At 31.8% G+C, this 16,370-nt stretch overlaps 1 protein-coding gene across 1 annotated transcript; it reads right to left on the bottom strand.

Annotated features, from left to right (window-relative positions):
- Nucleotides 1–2,892: 2,892 nt before the first annotated feature.
- LOC141720891 (aconitate hydratase, cytoplasmic-like) lies at nt 2,893–3,748 on the bottom strand. The gene is made up of 3 exons (XM_074523571.1): nt 3,683–3,748; nt 3,316–3,383; nt 2,893–3,231 (listed from the first exon to the last, which is right to left on the bottom strand). The coding sequence occupies exons 1-3, from the start codon at nt 3,731–3,733 to the stop codon at nt 2,898–2,900; spliced, it is 453 nt and encodes a 150-aa protein (XP_074379672.1). The 5' UTR covers nt 3,734–3,748; the 3' UTR covers nt 2,893–2,897.
- Nucleotides 3,749–16,370: the final 12,622 nt, after the last annotated feature.

The following is a 16,370-nucleotide window of genomic DNA, read 5'->3' on the forward strand; positions in this document are numbered from 1 at the left end:
AAGTTACATTTTAGAATAGAATAAATATTTTTTTAATGATATTTTTTATTATTATTTTTTTCGATTATATGATATGTGTAAATATCAATTAAATTTTAGTGAAGTTAACGCCTCAAAAGTTAAAATAAACATGTGTTTTTAGAAAGGGGGAGTAATATACACTACAAGGAAAACAAGCTTCAACAAACGTTTATGTCCGTGTCTGATACCCTATTTTTCCGTTGACTATTGAGCCGCCGTTCTGTTAGTTGGATTAGACAACGGCTAAAAAACATTGTCTGAGATTATACAGACAATGATTATGGATTAAGCCCGTTGTATTACATCCAGAAAAGACAACGTTTTTTACTTGTTTTCATCGTAACAAGCGATATTACTCAAGGGTTCTCACAAACTCAGAAAACCGTTGGTAAGGTATAACATTAAAACCAATCCTACAACACTTATTATTGTATAAACGTTGTTGTGTATTCAGATAGACAACAAAAATGAAATTGAGCTCGTAGAACTCTTGTAATAAATTTCTACATACAACAGTTTTGGATTTTAATGTATTGCATGATCAAGATACATACAACTGTTTATTTTGTCCAAACGTATTGCATGAATACCTTTGATACAATATCTTAATATTATATAGAAAATGGTTTACTAGTGTTGTGAGAGTTAATTTGCACCAAAGTTTTGTGTTCGAAAGCATTGTTTTAGTATTAAAGACATGATATTTTAATGAAGCTTGGTTGTTAAAAGCGTTGTCTTACGCAAAATATAACAAGTAATCAATAGAAATTAACTTTGCAAATCTAAACAAAAGTTCTAAAGTTAATCCATGATCGAAAATCACAGCAACATAGTTATACAAAAGCTAAAAGCATATTGATATCACTGCCTTCATTAGTCTAAGATTTCTACTACAAATTAAAGAAAATATAGAGTCTACAGGATTTTTCAGCTTCTCTTCACGTCTTCCGACAAGAGCTATGTTGTCCTTGCAATATCATTACAGCATGTGATAGGCAATTTCCCAATCTGGAGAAAACAATCTTCAAAATAAATCGACAACATAATTACATAATTACATAATTACAACATAATTACATACAACATAATTACATAGAAAATCATTTATCCTTGTCACAAACTTTTGGATGTGATTGACCTAAATGTACACTAGATACTGTTAGATATCATAAAGGGATGTACACTAGATTTTTTTAAATAAGAAAGAGTAATTTGAGAGAGATTTAAAATCTATAAGTTTAAGAAAAATAGAACTTGGCACCTGGTTTTTTCTGTACATGTGGATGGTAGCAACTCTGCTGGTCAGGACTATCAACAGATCACCTCCTGAATTATCCCTTTCCCCTCTCACCTGCATTATATGACTATCAACACACTTTTTAATAAAAGATATTCAACCTAGTTAACTAGAACAAATTTTATCTTGTGTAAGCTTAGAAACATACCTAGTTTAGCATGTTAAGAACAGTTTCTCAAGTGAAACATAATTTTGTGGCTGAAAATTGAACTCATATTTGCAATTTTGTGTGGACAGAAGGAAGGCTGGCATACAGGAAGAAGTGTTCATGACTACATAGGCTAGATCTGGTCGTTGTTCAAGTGCACTGACAAAACTTTCGGGAAATGATATTGAGCATCTTCTTGAACTGGGATATGTATCTTCTGTATAGAGCAAGCCTGCCATCTGGGCAAGGAAACATAACATTAAATTTGATACAGGAAGAAGTGTTCATGACTACATAGGCTAGATCTGGTCGTTGTTCAAGTGCACTGACAAACTTTCGGGAAATGATATTGAGCATCTTCTTGAACTGGGATATGTATCTTCTGTATAGAGCAAAGCCTGCCATCTGGGCAAGGAAACATAACATTAAATTTGATACAGGAAGAAGTGTTCATGACTACATAGGCTAGATCTGGTCGTTGTTCAAGTGCACTGACAAACTTTCGGGAAATGATATTGAGCATCTTCTTGAACTGGGATATGTATCTTCTGTATAGAGCAAAGCCTGCCATCTGGGCAAGGAACATAACATTAAATTGATACTACTTTAGCAATTGTATATAATGATAAGAATTTCTTGATCATAACATTAAATTTTTATATTCAATATCAGATAGCTATACAAAATGGCCTAGCTTAATATTACAAATAAGAAGAATGTACATAAGGTATGTGTCAGCTGGACAATGTCAACGGTAAGCTCATCGCATTGAGCTGGAATCAGAAGTTCAGACAACGAAAAGGAAAGCCCTGACTAAATATAATACATAATCCCCCAGCTCCAAAAAACCCCGGATAAAGAAAAAGACAATAATATGGCTATTTAAAAAAATGACATAACATGGTAGCTTGAAAGCTCTTCATCTTTTAGCATAAAAAGCTTAGCAGAACCCTCCCATGCACATTATTAATCAGATTTTAGATGGGGAAAAACAATAATATTAAAGTAAAAAAGTAAGGAAGCATACTGTGCCGGCTAGTGCATAAGCCACAACTAATGGAGGCGAAGCAAGATAATTGGCTCTTATTAGTGGGTGAACATGTCCTTCGAAGTTTCTATTTCCGGAAAGAACAGCTGCAACTACAATGTCTAGAAAGCATACATATACAGAGTATAGGTGTACAGCGATTATTGTCTGGTCCACAAAAATGGAAGAAAAGAAGGTAAATCAAGACAGCTAACAACACACAACTGTTGCCTTCATTCAGGACAATGTATAATACTTTTTCTCCGTTTAAAAGGGTAACTTATATTTAAAATACAGGTTTTATTATCTTTTAATTCATCCATAGTAACATAATCAATCTTGATGTGAAATAAAAATGATACTCCCTTGTAAAAAGATGATAAAATCTTAAATTCCGTATGTTTTCACAAATATAGCCTCTTGACCACAATATAAGATACAATACAAGTGATGATTTCACCATGGGGTGATATGAAAATTGTTTTAATAATCAAAATCTTAAGACCAATATACCAGTGGAACAGAGCAGTGGGAGGCAAAATATTGATGGAAAGCACCCTGACATTTCTTAATTTTAGTGGAGGCATTGAATGAAATATCAGAAAAAAGAAGACAATACCATTGTCTGTAATTGCAGCGGTAACTGATTCATGAAGGTCCCCAGAGTTTCCTATGCATGTCGTACAACCATACCCAATAATGTTGAAGCCGTGCTGGTTCAAGTACTCTTGCAGGCCACTAAAACACGGAAAGGTAAACAATTCAAAGCTGGGAATTTATTATGAGTCAGAAATACACTCTTTTACAGAATAGTTGTAATACCTTTGAAGCAAGTACTTGGTAACAACTCCAGACCCTGGTGCAAGACTTGTTTTCACCCATGGCTTAACCTGTTTGCAGATACAATTTATATGAATATTACAAGGCAGACTCCTACCACTCCAAAAACACTGAACAATGTATTGAGGACAAAACTATAAACTCTTTGTTTACCCAATACAAGTGAGTACAGATGAACCTTGATCAAGTATTAATCGATAAAATAATAACCTCCCTAAAAAATAATATTTTTCTCCGGAAACCAACATAATGGAAACATTGTATTTTTACGCCCAATAAAGAAATTCATTTCCCTGGTCCCGAACCTATTATTTTAAAGAGGTTACTGTAATTGACAGGTATAACATACCTCCAATCCTAGCTCACAGGCCTTCTTTGCAACAAGACCAGCTCCAAGCATGACACTAGGATTCGATGTGTTGTACAACTCTTAGCTGTGTAACTTTGTCAGTTCTTAGCTGATCACATATTTGCATTTCATGTAGAATGGTGGGAATCCTAAAATCATTACATAGTCCACATGGATAATACCTTATACAGAGATGTTACGGAAACTATCATATAGCATTCAAGCAAGTCATAACAGACACACCCACAAAACTGCTACTGGGAGAAGAAAAAATCACTTACATCTTAAATCACACAGAACAAACCTACATAAATCATCAAAACACTCAATTTTCTTCTTGAGCTTCAATTTTCCCCTCCACATCCCCTTTACTTACTTGTATCCACAAAATTAAAGACAAGCACCTTCCATTGAATCCACAAATAAGCCCTAAAACCTTAGTTTTGAACACGAACTAAAACCCCAAATTGAAGTCGAATTGAAACCCAAAACGAAACCATACTCCATTAAAGAAACATACAAATCAATCAAAGGAGGCTCAAATCAAAGCAAATATTTATGTATGTATAGATTTTTCATAACAACGAGAGTAGAGGGGGAGAAAGAGAGGGAGAGAGGAAAGGGGAGAGACCACAACCTAAATCAAAACTCAATAGGACCACAAATTCACACCACACATAAAAATCCCCAAAATAACAGAAAGATTTTACAAACACATCTAAAACCCAAAATTCAAAAAAGTGAAAACACGAAAAATCATGAAACCTAACTCAATTCAAGAAGTTGAGATCCTTCGGATCGGAAATGGAAGCACAAACAGCAGACGGCTATGAAGTTAATTCGTCATTCAGAGCGTAATTAGTGTTTGAACTAGAGGTGGATTGAGAGTGTTAGGAGGGAGAGAGAGAGAGAGATTTAGATTTGTGCACTTTGGTGTTTTATGTTTACAGAGAAGGAGATGAAATGGGGCATGGGAGGGGGAGGGGGAAGCGGGTATTGAAAAGAAAAGAAGCGGGAAATGAAAAGTTGAAGGAGGGAAACAATTATAACAAGAAAACTAGATAAATAAATATTGTATATTTATAATTTTTTTATAAATAGATTTAAGAAATTATTTTTATAAAATAATATAAAATAAATTTGAATGTTTTTAATATTTTAATATGACAAAAGCTAATATATTTTTATATTCGTTGTCGAGAAGGGTACTTTTACCGGATTTTTCTAATCCTGACATGCAAAATGAATTTTAATTTTTTTAATAATTTTTTCATATGACTAAAACTGATATATCCTAACATCCGTACGGTTGGATCGTCAAAAAAATCATTTTAAAAATTAATCTTGTAAATCGGGAACGAGTCTCGTTGTCGGGAGGAGTACTTTTACCAGATTTTTCTAATCCTGACATGCAAGATGAATTTCAAATTTTTTTAATAATTTTTTCATATGACTAAAATCGATATATTTTTAACATCCGTACGGTTGGATCGTTGAAAAATCATTTTAAAAATTAATCGTGTAAATCGGGAACGAGTCTCATTGTCGGGAGGGGTACTTTTACCAGATTTTTCTAATCCTGACATGCAAAATGAATTTCAAATTTTTTAATAATTTGTTCTTATGACTAAAATCGATATATCTTAACATCCGTACGGTTGGACCATCGAAAAATCATTTTAAAAAATTAATCCTGTAAATCGGGAACGAGTCTCGGTGTCGGGAGGGGTACTTTTACCAGATTTTTCTAATCCTGACATGCAAAATGAATTTCAAATTTTTTAATAATTTGTTCTTATGACTAAAATCGATATATCTTAACATTCGTACAGTTGGATCGTCGAAAAATCATTTTAAAAAATTAATCCTGTAAATCGGGAACGAGTCTCGTTGTCGGGAGGAGTACTTTTACCAGATTTTTCTAATCCTGACATGCAAAATGAATTTCAAATTTTTTAATAATTTGTTCTTATGACTAAAATCGATATATCTTAACATCCGTACGGTTGGATCGTCGAAAAATTATTTTAAAAAATTAATCCTGTAAATCGGGAACGGGTCTCGTTGTCGGGAGGGGTACTTTTACCAGATTTTTCTAATCCTGACATGCAAAATGAATTTCAAATTTTTTAATAATTTTTTCTTATGACTAAAATCGATATATCTTAACATCCGTACGGTTGGATCGTCGAAAAATCATTTTAAAAAAATAATCTTGTAAATCGATATATCGTGAAGGAACCTTGTTTGAGAAAGTACGCCTTCTACTAGATTTTTGTTATAATTTCATGCAAGATATATTTAAAAAATTTAAATTATTTTTTTACATGAATAAAATCAATATATATCAATATCCATACAACAATTTAATATGTATGAAACTATTTTTTGTTATATGTTATTATGAGTAATATTAGTAAGTTAACGCCATTAACGTCTGTATGAAGTCTACAAAACCAACAAATAGATATTACGAGTTATATTTTTAACTTAATCTACATGTTATGTCCTCTTCAATGTGATAATCTAGTTAACGCTATTAATATTCGTGTAACGTCTAATCCAAATAGGTAAAAGAATTCAAAAATCTATGAAAAAGATGATTTCAAATCTTAATAAATACAAATTAATTTGGTGTAAGTTATCGGTTACTCGTATAAATTAATTACCGGTGGCATATAATTATTCCAAATTTTTTTTAAAAACTAGTAAAAGTATAGACAATGGTTTTTTCTAAAATCATGTTGTGTTAAGTTACTTTACATAAGTGTATTTTAGACTTTACATAAGTGTATTTTAGGAAATACCGTTGTTGGAATTCTACAACGGTTTTTTCTTTAAGATTGTTGTAGTATTATAAATTTTACAACAGATTATAAATATCGATAACGGTTGTCTGAATGTTACAAGTGTTTTATTTTAAAAATACTTGTATAAGGTAGATTAATACAACGTGCCTATTCGAAAAATACTTGTTTGAATTGAACAATTAACAATGTAAATTTGAAGTGTAATTATTAGGTATATTTGTAGGTTAGGACCCATATGATACGCCGAATAATATTATAACGAGTTATATCTGAAAAGTAGCACTATTAACATTCGTATATAATGTCAACTAAATCCGGATATCATTATTATGACTTATATCTGTAAGTTAGTATATAGATTATGTGCTGCTTTATGTTGTTATGAGTAATATTCGTAAGTTAACGCAATTAACGTCTGTATGAAGTCTACAAAACCAACAAATAGATATTACGAGTTATATTTTTAACTTAATCTACATGTTATGTCCTCATCAATGTGATAATCTAGTTGACGCTATTAATATTCGTGTAACGTCTAATCCGAATAGGTAAAAGAATTCAAAAAATCTATGAAAAAGATGATTTCAAATCTTAATAAACACAAATTAATCTGGTGTAAGTTATCGGTTACTCGTATAAATTAATAAACGCTGGGATGTAATTATTCCGAAATTTTTTTAAAACTAGTAAAAGTATAGACAACGGTTTTTTCTAAAATCATGTTGTGGTAAGTTACTTTACATAAGTGTTTTTTCGGAAATACCGTTGTTGGAATTCTACAACGGTTTTTTCTTTAAGATTGTTGTAGTATTATAAATTTTACAACAGATTATAAATCTCGATAACGGTTGTCTGAATGTTACAAGTGTTTTATTTTAAAAATACTTGTATAAGGTAGATTAATACAACATACTTTTTTGAAAAATACTTGTGTGAATTAAACAATTAACAATGTAAATTTGAAGTGTAATTATTAGGTATATTTGTAAGTTAGCACACATATGTTAGGCCAAATAATATTATAACGAGTTATATCTGAAAAGTAGCACTATTAACATTCGTAGATAATGTCAACTAAATCCTAATATCGTTATTATGACTTATATCTGTAAGTTAGTATATAGATTATGTGTTGCTTTATGTTATTATGAGTAATATTCGTAAGTTAACGCTATTAACGTCCGTACGAAGTCCACAAAACCAACAAATAAATATTATGAGTTATATTTTTAACTTAATCTACACGTTATGTCCTCATCAATGTGATTATCTGTTGACGCTATTAGTATTCGTCTAACGTCTAAAACTAATAGGTAAAAGAATTCAAAATTCTATGAAAAAGGTGATTTCAAATCTTAATAAACACAAATTAATTTGGTGTAAGTTATTGGTTACTCGTATAAATTAATAAACGGTGGCATATAATTATTCCGAAAAAAATAAAAACTAGTAAAAGTATAGACAACGGTTTTTCCTAAAATCTTGTTATGGTAAGTTACTTTACATAAGCGTTTTTTAGGAAATACCGTTGTTGGAATTCTACAACGATTTTTTCTTTAAGATTGTTGCAGTATTATAAATTTTACAACAGATTATAAATATCGATAACGGTTGTCTGACTGTTACAAGTGTTTTATTTTAAAAAAACTAGTATAAGGTAGATTAATACAACGTGTTTAGTCGAAAAACACTTGTTTGAATTGAACAATTAACAATATAAATTTGAAGTACTTGTGATTATTTTTTTTGTTAATTATAAAGTAGATAATTAAACTATTTTGAAATATAAAATTTAAATATTTAATCTGGAGGAAAGTGGATTTAATTAGAATTTGTAGTTTTAAAAAAATTTAAAATTAATTGTTTGGAATTGTTTACTATTTTTACTATAATAAATCAGACTACGGTTTATTTGAACATTTTGTTATGCCACGTGTTTTTAAATTTGGTAAGAAAGACAACTGTTTTAAGAATTTGACCATTGTCTGATATAGGTGGTATACAATATAGGTAAAACACTTGTCTATGAGGTATCATTTAGACAACACCTAATTTGTACATTTTGCGATTCAAGCTTAAATAACCAATAGTAAAAACACTTGTCTCATTTCCACAACTGTTAAACTAGACGTTATCTCAATCATTTTCAGACAATGCATTCTAAAACTCGTTGTGCAAACTTTCTCATTTGCACAACATCACTTTAGAAAGGATTGTTTGTCTCCATCAACTAGATAATGGATTTTAAAGCGTTGTATTAATGCTAAAGCCTTCCCATTCGCACAACACCTTGATTTCGAAAACACTTGTCTGATTTGTTTTACTAGACAACATTTTTTAATTGCTTGTAGTAATCAACGCGAGACAACACCAGGTTTTTGGTTGCAGAACAACCGTTGTATGAAAAATTCGGGCAACACTTTTTTGGTCGAGTGTTGTCTGATCGGTGTTGTCTGATTGCGTTTTTCTTGTAGTGATATAAAAGAATTTACTTAAATATTATCATTTCCAAAAAAATAAAAACCCTTCATGTATTTTAATTTTTGTGGTAAAAAAAAAGACTTCATTAATTTTTTGGGAGATGGACCTATACTCTATATTCTATTTAAATTACTCATAATAAACAAATATATAGTATAATTTATATATTTTTTAAAATTCTAGTATATGATATATTCAAAATTTCTTGTATGTGAAACACTAACACTAGTGTATTCAATTAAGATTTTAAAAGATTATCTTGGATTCTTGAAATCAAGAGGTATTCAATTTAGATTTTAAGAAGTTCTTTGAAATCTATGGTATTAAATAAAGATTTGAAAAACTTTTTTAAAATCTTAGTGTATTCAATTTTGATTAGTAAAAGTATACTGAAATCAAATCACGTATTCAATTTGGATTTTTAAAAGTTCATGAAAATGTGATGGTATTCAAAAGTCATGAATTTTTTTTTATTTGAAAAAGTTGTCGATTTTAATGGATTTGCTACTTATTTTTAATCTTTTGAAATCTATTTAAAATTCACTAGATTTTGATGAATTTTTGAAAAATTTAACAAAATCAGCAACACTGTGCAAGATTTTTTTTCATCAACTCGGTTAAAAATTCACTAACAATTAAAATCAACTAAAATCTAAGATTCTATATTTTCAAAACTTCTAAAGATACCTGATGGAGAGAGGGAGTAGTGGCAAAAATAATTGATAGAGTCGAGTAACATAGACATTGATAGCTTCTTATACCTTTCTTAAAAATGCAAATGTGTAAGCCTATCAGCTATCTTTAGTCTAACTCATTTCCCCACATCAGCAATCCCAGTGAAATATTTATAACCTATCACGTGGTGCCACCTCCTGGTGCCCATTAAAATTCTAAAATAACTATTTGAGACAAAGCAATGCTGGAACCTTATCAATGATCTGGAATCTCTAGTAGCTAGAGAACTCAAAGCTAGGTATTATCCCAATTGTCATTTTCTTCAAGCTAGTTGAAAAGGAGGATTGAGCTACACTTGGTCTGGCGTCTGGGAAGCTAAAGAAAACATGAAGCCTGGGGTTTAATGTGGGTTCTTGGGGATGGCCAATCGATTAACATTAAATCTGATAGATGTTTAAGAAGCAAGGCTGACTTACCTGTGAATCAGGAACAAACAAGTGTGAACAATAACACAAAGGTCAGTGATTTTTTTCCAAAACAACATGAACAAATGGGATGAGGAAAAAGTGAGATTGCAGTACAACAGTGAAGATGCAAATGCTATTCTTAACACTCATATACCAAATTTGTGCATTAAAGACAGGATTGTCTGGTCCCATTCTCACAATGGGCAATACACAGTAAAGTCGGGATATCAGGAGTGGCATAAAAATCATATTCTGGTAACTGGACTACATTAATCTAGAGGATGGAGCAAGATATGGTCTCTCGAAATTCTTCACAAAATAAGTATCTTTTTGTGGAGAGTCTGTCGAAACAATCTTCCTGTTAGGAATTTGCTCAGAGATAAAGGAATCATAATCCCACACTATTGCCGGATGTGCACTAGGGACATTGAGCACCCATTACACTTGTCTTTTGAATGCAATTTTGCCAAGGAATGTTGGAAGAGTATAGGGTTGACTTTTGATATGAGGGAAGTAGAAAGTGCAGCTGACTGGTTGCTTCAGAAGCTCAGTGCTGAATCAAGTGAGAATCTGGTAAAAATTGTAATAGTCTTATGGGCAGTTTGGTTTGCGAGAAACAAGAAATTTTTTGAAGATAGATTCATGACACAAGCTTTTATTATGGACTGAAGTAGAAAGCAAGTACAGGAATGGAGAGAAGCACATAAAAACCACTAAGCATCTCCAAGACAGAACTCAACAGTCCTACAGCAGAATAGTAAATGGCAACCTCCGAGCCAGGGCTCGTTCAAGATAAATGTAGATGCTGCAGTGAAGGTCAAGATTCGTTTGCAGTTGGTATGGTAGAAATAGTCAGGGTCAGTTTTTAGAAGAAAGAAAAATGAGGTTTGCAGGTAGCAGGCATATAGTGGAGGAAGAAATGGTAGGGATTGTCGAGGCTCTTTCATGGTTGGATTATCTTCCAGTTTCCAGTGTCAACAGTAACCATTGAGAACGATTCACAACTATATGTCAAAGCAATAAGAGGAGAAAACACTAATTTGCTCAAGCTGGGTAACCTGGTGTAACAGTAAATCTATGCTTAATAGTAGGGGAGGAGTGTTGGTAGATTTTGTTAGAAAGCAAGCAAAAATAGGGTGGCACATGAGATTGCAAAATTCCATGTACACTTAATTGCTTCTTGGATTTTAGGTCTCCTCCATCATTTTTGTTGGAGACAATATTGTGGCATAAATTGCTGATTTAATGTAGAACAACTTTTACTAGAGGGTTAATTGCATAGTGCACCCCTTTGGTTTGAACCATTATCACTTTGGTATCAATAGTTTCAATAATTGCACTTCACACCCAGACAAGTTTGGGCGCTGCACTTTGCACCTCTTCCGTCAATTTCCGCCGTTACCGTTAAATAGGTCAGGGGTAAAAAAGTAATTTGACAATGTTTAATTGCATTTTGACCCCTAAACTTCAACATATTTTTCATATTAACCCCTGAACAATTTTTTTTAACAATTTCGACATTTAACTATAAAAATATCCATTTTAACCCTTTTATTAAAAAAAATTATACTACTTTTGAAATATAATTGAATAAAAATACAAAATAAAAAAAATACAGATTTTTATTATCGAATAAATACAATTTTTTATTATCGAAAAAATACGAAAAATATGTTTTTTTTTAAAAATATTATCGTAATAATTTTCCGTTGAGTGTGTCATTACAATTCCATTTTTAATGAGGCTAATCGTTTCATAAACGATAATTTTATTATCTAGCACTTTGATTTTTTACAAATTTTCAGAAAATATCATTTAAGGGGGTTATTGTCAAAACAAATAAAAAATTTCAAATTAATTTCGAAAACAAAAAAAATTCAAATTTTCAAAAAACAAAAAATACTATCAAATTATTTTTTTTCAAATTATTTTTTTCGAAATTTCGAAAAAAAAAATTCAGAAAAAAAAATTTCGAAAAAAATATTATCCAATTAATTTTCAGAAAATAATTTTTTTAATAAAATGATTAAAATATATATTTTTTATAGTTGAATATCGAAATTGTTAAAAAAAATGTTCAAGGGTTAATATGAAAAATCTGTTAAACTTTAGGGGTCAAAATACAATTAAACATCGTTAAATTACTTTTTTTACCCCTGACCTATTTGACGGTAACGGCGGAAATTGACAGAAGGGGTGCAAAGTGCAGCGTCCAAACTTGTCTGGGGTGCGAAGTGCAATTATTCAAACTATTGGTACCAAAGTGACAATGGTCCAAATAAAAGGGGTGTACTATGGAATTAACCCTTTACTAAAAAAAATTACCGATGAGGTGATACCATATAGACAACTATTTTCGTCCGGTATTTGATGTTTGGTAAGACAACCTTTATAAAAAACAGTTGTTTGAATTATAAACAACATAATGTACAAAATTGTTGTCTCAAGTCACTATAAGTTAACATAGTAACAACGATTTTTAAGCGTTGTGTTAATGATTTAAAACAACAATGCACTTTAAAAACTGTTGTACGACATGATAAACATGATAAGGTGAAACCACGTAGACAAGCGTTTGAAAAAAGATAAATAACAGTTGTCTGTTGTGGAGCTCACACAAAAGTATTTGTTATTGGTATGATGTATTAATGGTATTGGTAATACTTGTGATTATCAATCGATACAAAAAGTATTATATGATTGAGGGGAAAAGTATAAGATTTGTTCGGGTCTTCCTCTAAATCCTAAGATTTTAGAGTCATTGATAACTTAACAAGAACAAAGATGATGAATTAGACCTCGGTGTTTGGAGGGAATACACGAACAATCTCCTCACATACTCTTAATGCCTCAGTTGTAACTTTGTAATAACGGTCACGAACAACTAATAAAGTAGGAAAGGAGGATCATAAAATATACTTCTTGTGTCCCTCCATTTGGTTTACATTTTTTCTTTTAGGTATGTCTCTTCCAATTGTTTATATTATAAAAAATTTCAAAAATAATAAAGTTTTATAATTTTTAAAATAACTACATCCATTAATTTTCCTCACTATACCCACTTTGTACATATAATATTAATCGGTCCCACTATTTTACTCACTTTTTTAAATTTCCTCCACTGCTTTATCATTTTTCTTAAACTCCGTGCCAAACCCAAATATAAACATTTAAAAGGGACGGAGTATGATCAAACACTATAGCTATGGCAAACACGTCACTACATTCGGGAGAGATGGAGGAAGTATGATCAAGCACAACAGTCTGGCAAATACGTCATAATAACCAGTTTCTTTTATAAATAATTGATGAAGAGATATGATATTTACATGAGATTAGCTTAGATTTGGAAGAAGATTATGCATGTTCTATGTGACTGTGACATTATCACATCATTTTATTCAGTGGGGACAACCAGCTTTATATTTAGCATAAAAATATAAATTTACAAAAAAGGCATCATTTTTTAAGTTCGCTTAGGATGCTCAAATTTTTAGGGCCGATCCTAACTACATGTATCATATTGCAGATATAATCTTCATTCTATAAATGCAACTCTTACCATTAGAAATGGAAAAAAAATGTAGCATAAATGATGACATGTTCCCTGGGATAAGATGATGTTAGCATGAGATCCGCCAGATCATTCTCTTAATAACTAAAGGCAATTTTCGAAAATTTATGGTCCTAACCTTGCCTTGTATAAAAAATAATGGCAGGCAATTATAGGAATTGGGTGTTAATGATTAACTAATTTTAATCAAACTACAGATAATTCATAAATTATAACCTAACTTGTGGGAAAATTATGGCACATAAGTTTGAAAACTTTTTGGGGGAAGGAGGTTACTTCTAGTATTTTATATTAATAATCAAACACTTAATATAAGATCCAGAAAAGGCTCGTCTAACAGTTATTTAATATAAGATATTCATGGGAAGGCACATAAGTTTGAGAATAAGATAGTTTACAATTTGAAATTGAATCCAAACTTAATATTTAAGTAATCATAAACATAATAAGGAAAAGTTTAAATATACCTCAATGGGTAAAACACGGTAAGAAAATTTGAAGCTAACACTAATCTTGTCAATATAAGAGCCTCAAGCTTCAAAGCTGAGGTAGAGGACTTGTCCTGGTAAAGATAACAGAAAAAATAACAAGCTAAGAAGTTGGATAATATAAAAATTTGCAAGCTGAAGGTAGATTAGTAAAACGTGGAATAATACTTACACACAAGGCATTTTGTATCTCTGGAAGGAGAATTTTAAAATTGTCTGCCACGCAGTCCGACAAGACAACCGCAAGTTCTTTCAAAACTGAAAGTGCGGCACTGTTGGAAACGTAGATGGGCTTTACACAAAAAATATTTCAATAATATTTTTACACCTTGTTGGAAACGTAGATGGGCTTTACACAAAAAATATTTCAATAATATTTTTACACCAGCACAATAATAACAGATTACTTTTATTTCTTAATAATAGAAATACAACTTATACATATATATAAGTGTTTACACACTGCAATCTTTTTCCTCTCACAAGAGCTTCAGCTCTTTTCTTTCTCTCTGTGAACCTCACTATTGGTGTTGTATACAAGAATGCAGGAATGCCTTATTTATAGGCTCTGAGATGATGACCTAATTGCTTAAGTAATATTGTTGCTGACCTAATTGCTTACATAGACATACATTTAATACAAGCATATCAAATTTCAATATCTAGGTTCCTGCATCTGTGTTTTGTGCAATCTTCAACTCAGCCTACCTTATTTGCAGGGCTTCATTTAAGATCTTACAGATGACAAGCAGCTTCCATCCTTCTAGACAATATGAATAGTTTGACATCTTGCTGGACTCTTCCTCATTCAACTCTTATCCTGAAAATATATAGTTATGCTGCTGCAATTACATTTCACGTACTCTTCCTTATTATCTGGTACACACAGTTGGATACTTATTTAATAGCTGACTTTTTATTTTGCAAATTCTAGATGCCAGCTTTTACTTATACATATGAGGGTTTGAATTCTAACACTCCCCCTCAAACCCGATTCTGCATTCTGAGTTTCTTTTTCATTTTCAGAAATATCTCTGGCTTCAATGGCTTTGTGAAAATATCGGCTAAATTTTCTTCTGTTCCGCAGTGCACCAATTCCACAATTTTATCGTTTACCTTTTCTCGAAGAAAATGATATTTAATATTAATGTGCTTGCTTCGACTGTGGGATACTGGATTTTTCGCGAGTGAAATAGCGGATTTATTATCCACATAAATAGTAACCGGATCAACCTTTGCAAGATTTAACTCGCCCAATATGTAGCCTAGCCACATAGCTTGACATGCGCATGCTGCTGCTGCCATATACTCCGCCTCACATGTTGAGAGAGCAACTGTTTGTTGCTTCTTTGATGACCATGAAAATATTGCTGAACCAATATGAAAAGCATAACCTGAAGTGCTTTTCCCGTCATCCAAATCTCCACCATAATCACAGTCTGAGTAGCCAACTAATTTTGAATCTTGAGAATGAGTGTAAAATAAACCATGATCAAGTGTACCTTTAATGTATCTCAAAATTCTTTTAGCTGCCATGAAGTGATCTTGCTTCGGCTTCTCCATGTATCTACTAACCAGTCCAACCGCATACATGATATCCGGACGAGTAAAAGTTAGGTACCTCAGACTTCCGACCAAACTTTTGAACAATGTCGGATTTACCGACTCCCTCGTTGAATCAATTCTGAGCTTTATGCTTGCTTCTGCTGGTGTGCTCACCGGCTTGCATTCCTCCATTTTGAACTTCTTTAAAATTTGCTCCGCATATTTTTTCTGAGACATAAAAATCCCATCTTTCTTTTGCTTCACCTCGACTCCAAGAAAGTATGACATTTGACCAATATCTGTCATCTCAAATTCGTTAGTCATAACTTTCTTAAAATCATCAAACATACCAGGGTTGTTTCCTGTAAAGATGATGTCATCCACGTACAAGCACACGATCATAATATCTCCCCCTGAATTTGTCTTTGTATAGAGGGCATGCTCATATGGACTCTTCACGAAACCTTTTTTCTGAAAATATTCATCAACCCTTGTATTCCATGCTCGCGGAGCTTGCTTCAAACCATATAATGCTTTTCTCAGCCGATAGACTTTATCTTCCTTGCCTTTATGAACATATCCGGGAGGCTGCTCAATATAGACTTCTTCTTCAAGATAACCATTCAGAAATGCCGACTTCACGTCCAT

This window comes from Apium graveolens, chromosome 1, assembly GCF_009905375.1.
Source record: "Apium graveolens cultivar Ventura chromosome 1, ASM990537v1, whole genome shotgun sequence".
NCBI lineage: Eukaryota > Viridiplantae > Streptophyta > Magnoliopsida > Apiales > Apiaceae > Apium > Apium graveolens.

Coding starts and splice junctions, on each gene's coding strand:
- LOC141720891 (XM_074523571.1), bottom strand. CDS start 3,733: ATGCTTGGAGCTGGTCTTGTTGCAAAGAAGGCCTGTGAGCTAGGATTG. Junction 3,384..3,682: donor CCTGTGAGCTAGGATTGGAG/GTATGTTATACC, acceptor ATCTGCAAACAG/GTTAAGCCATGGGTGAAAAC. Junction 3,232..3,315: donor ACCAAGTACTTGCTTCAAAG/GTATTACAACTA, acceptor TCCGTGTTTTAG/TGGCCTGCAAGAGTACTTGA.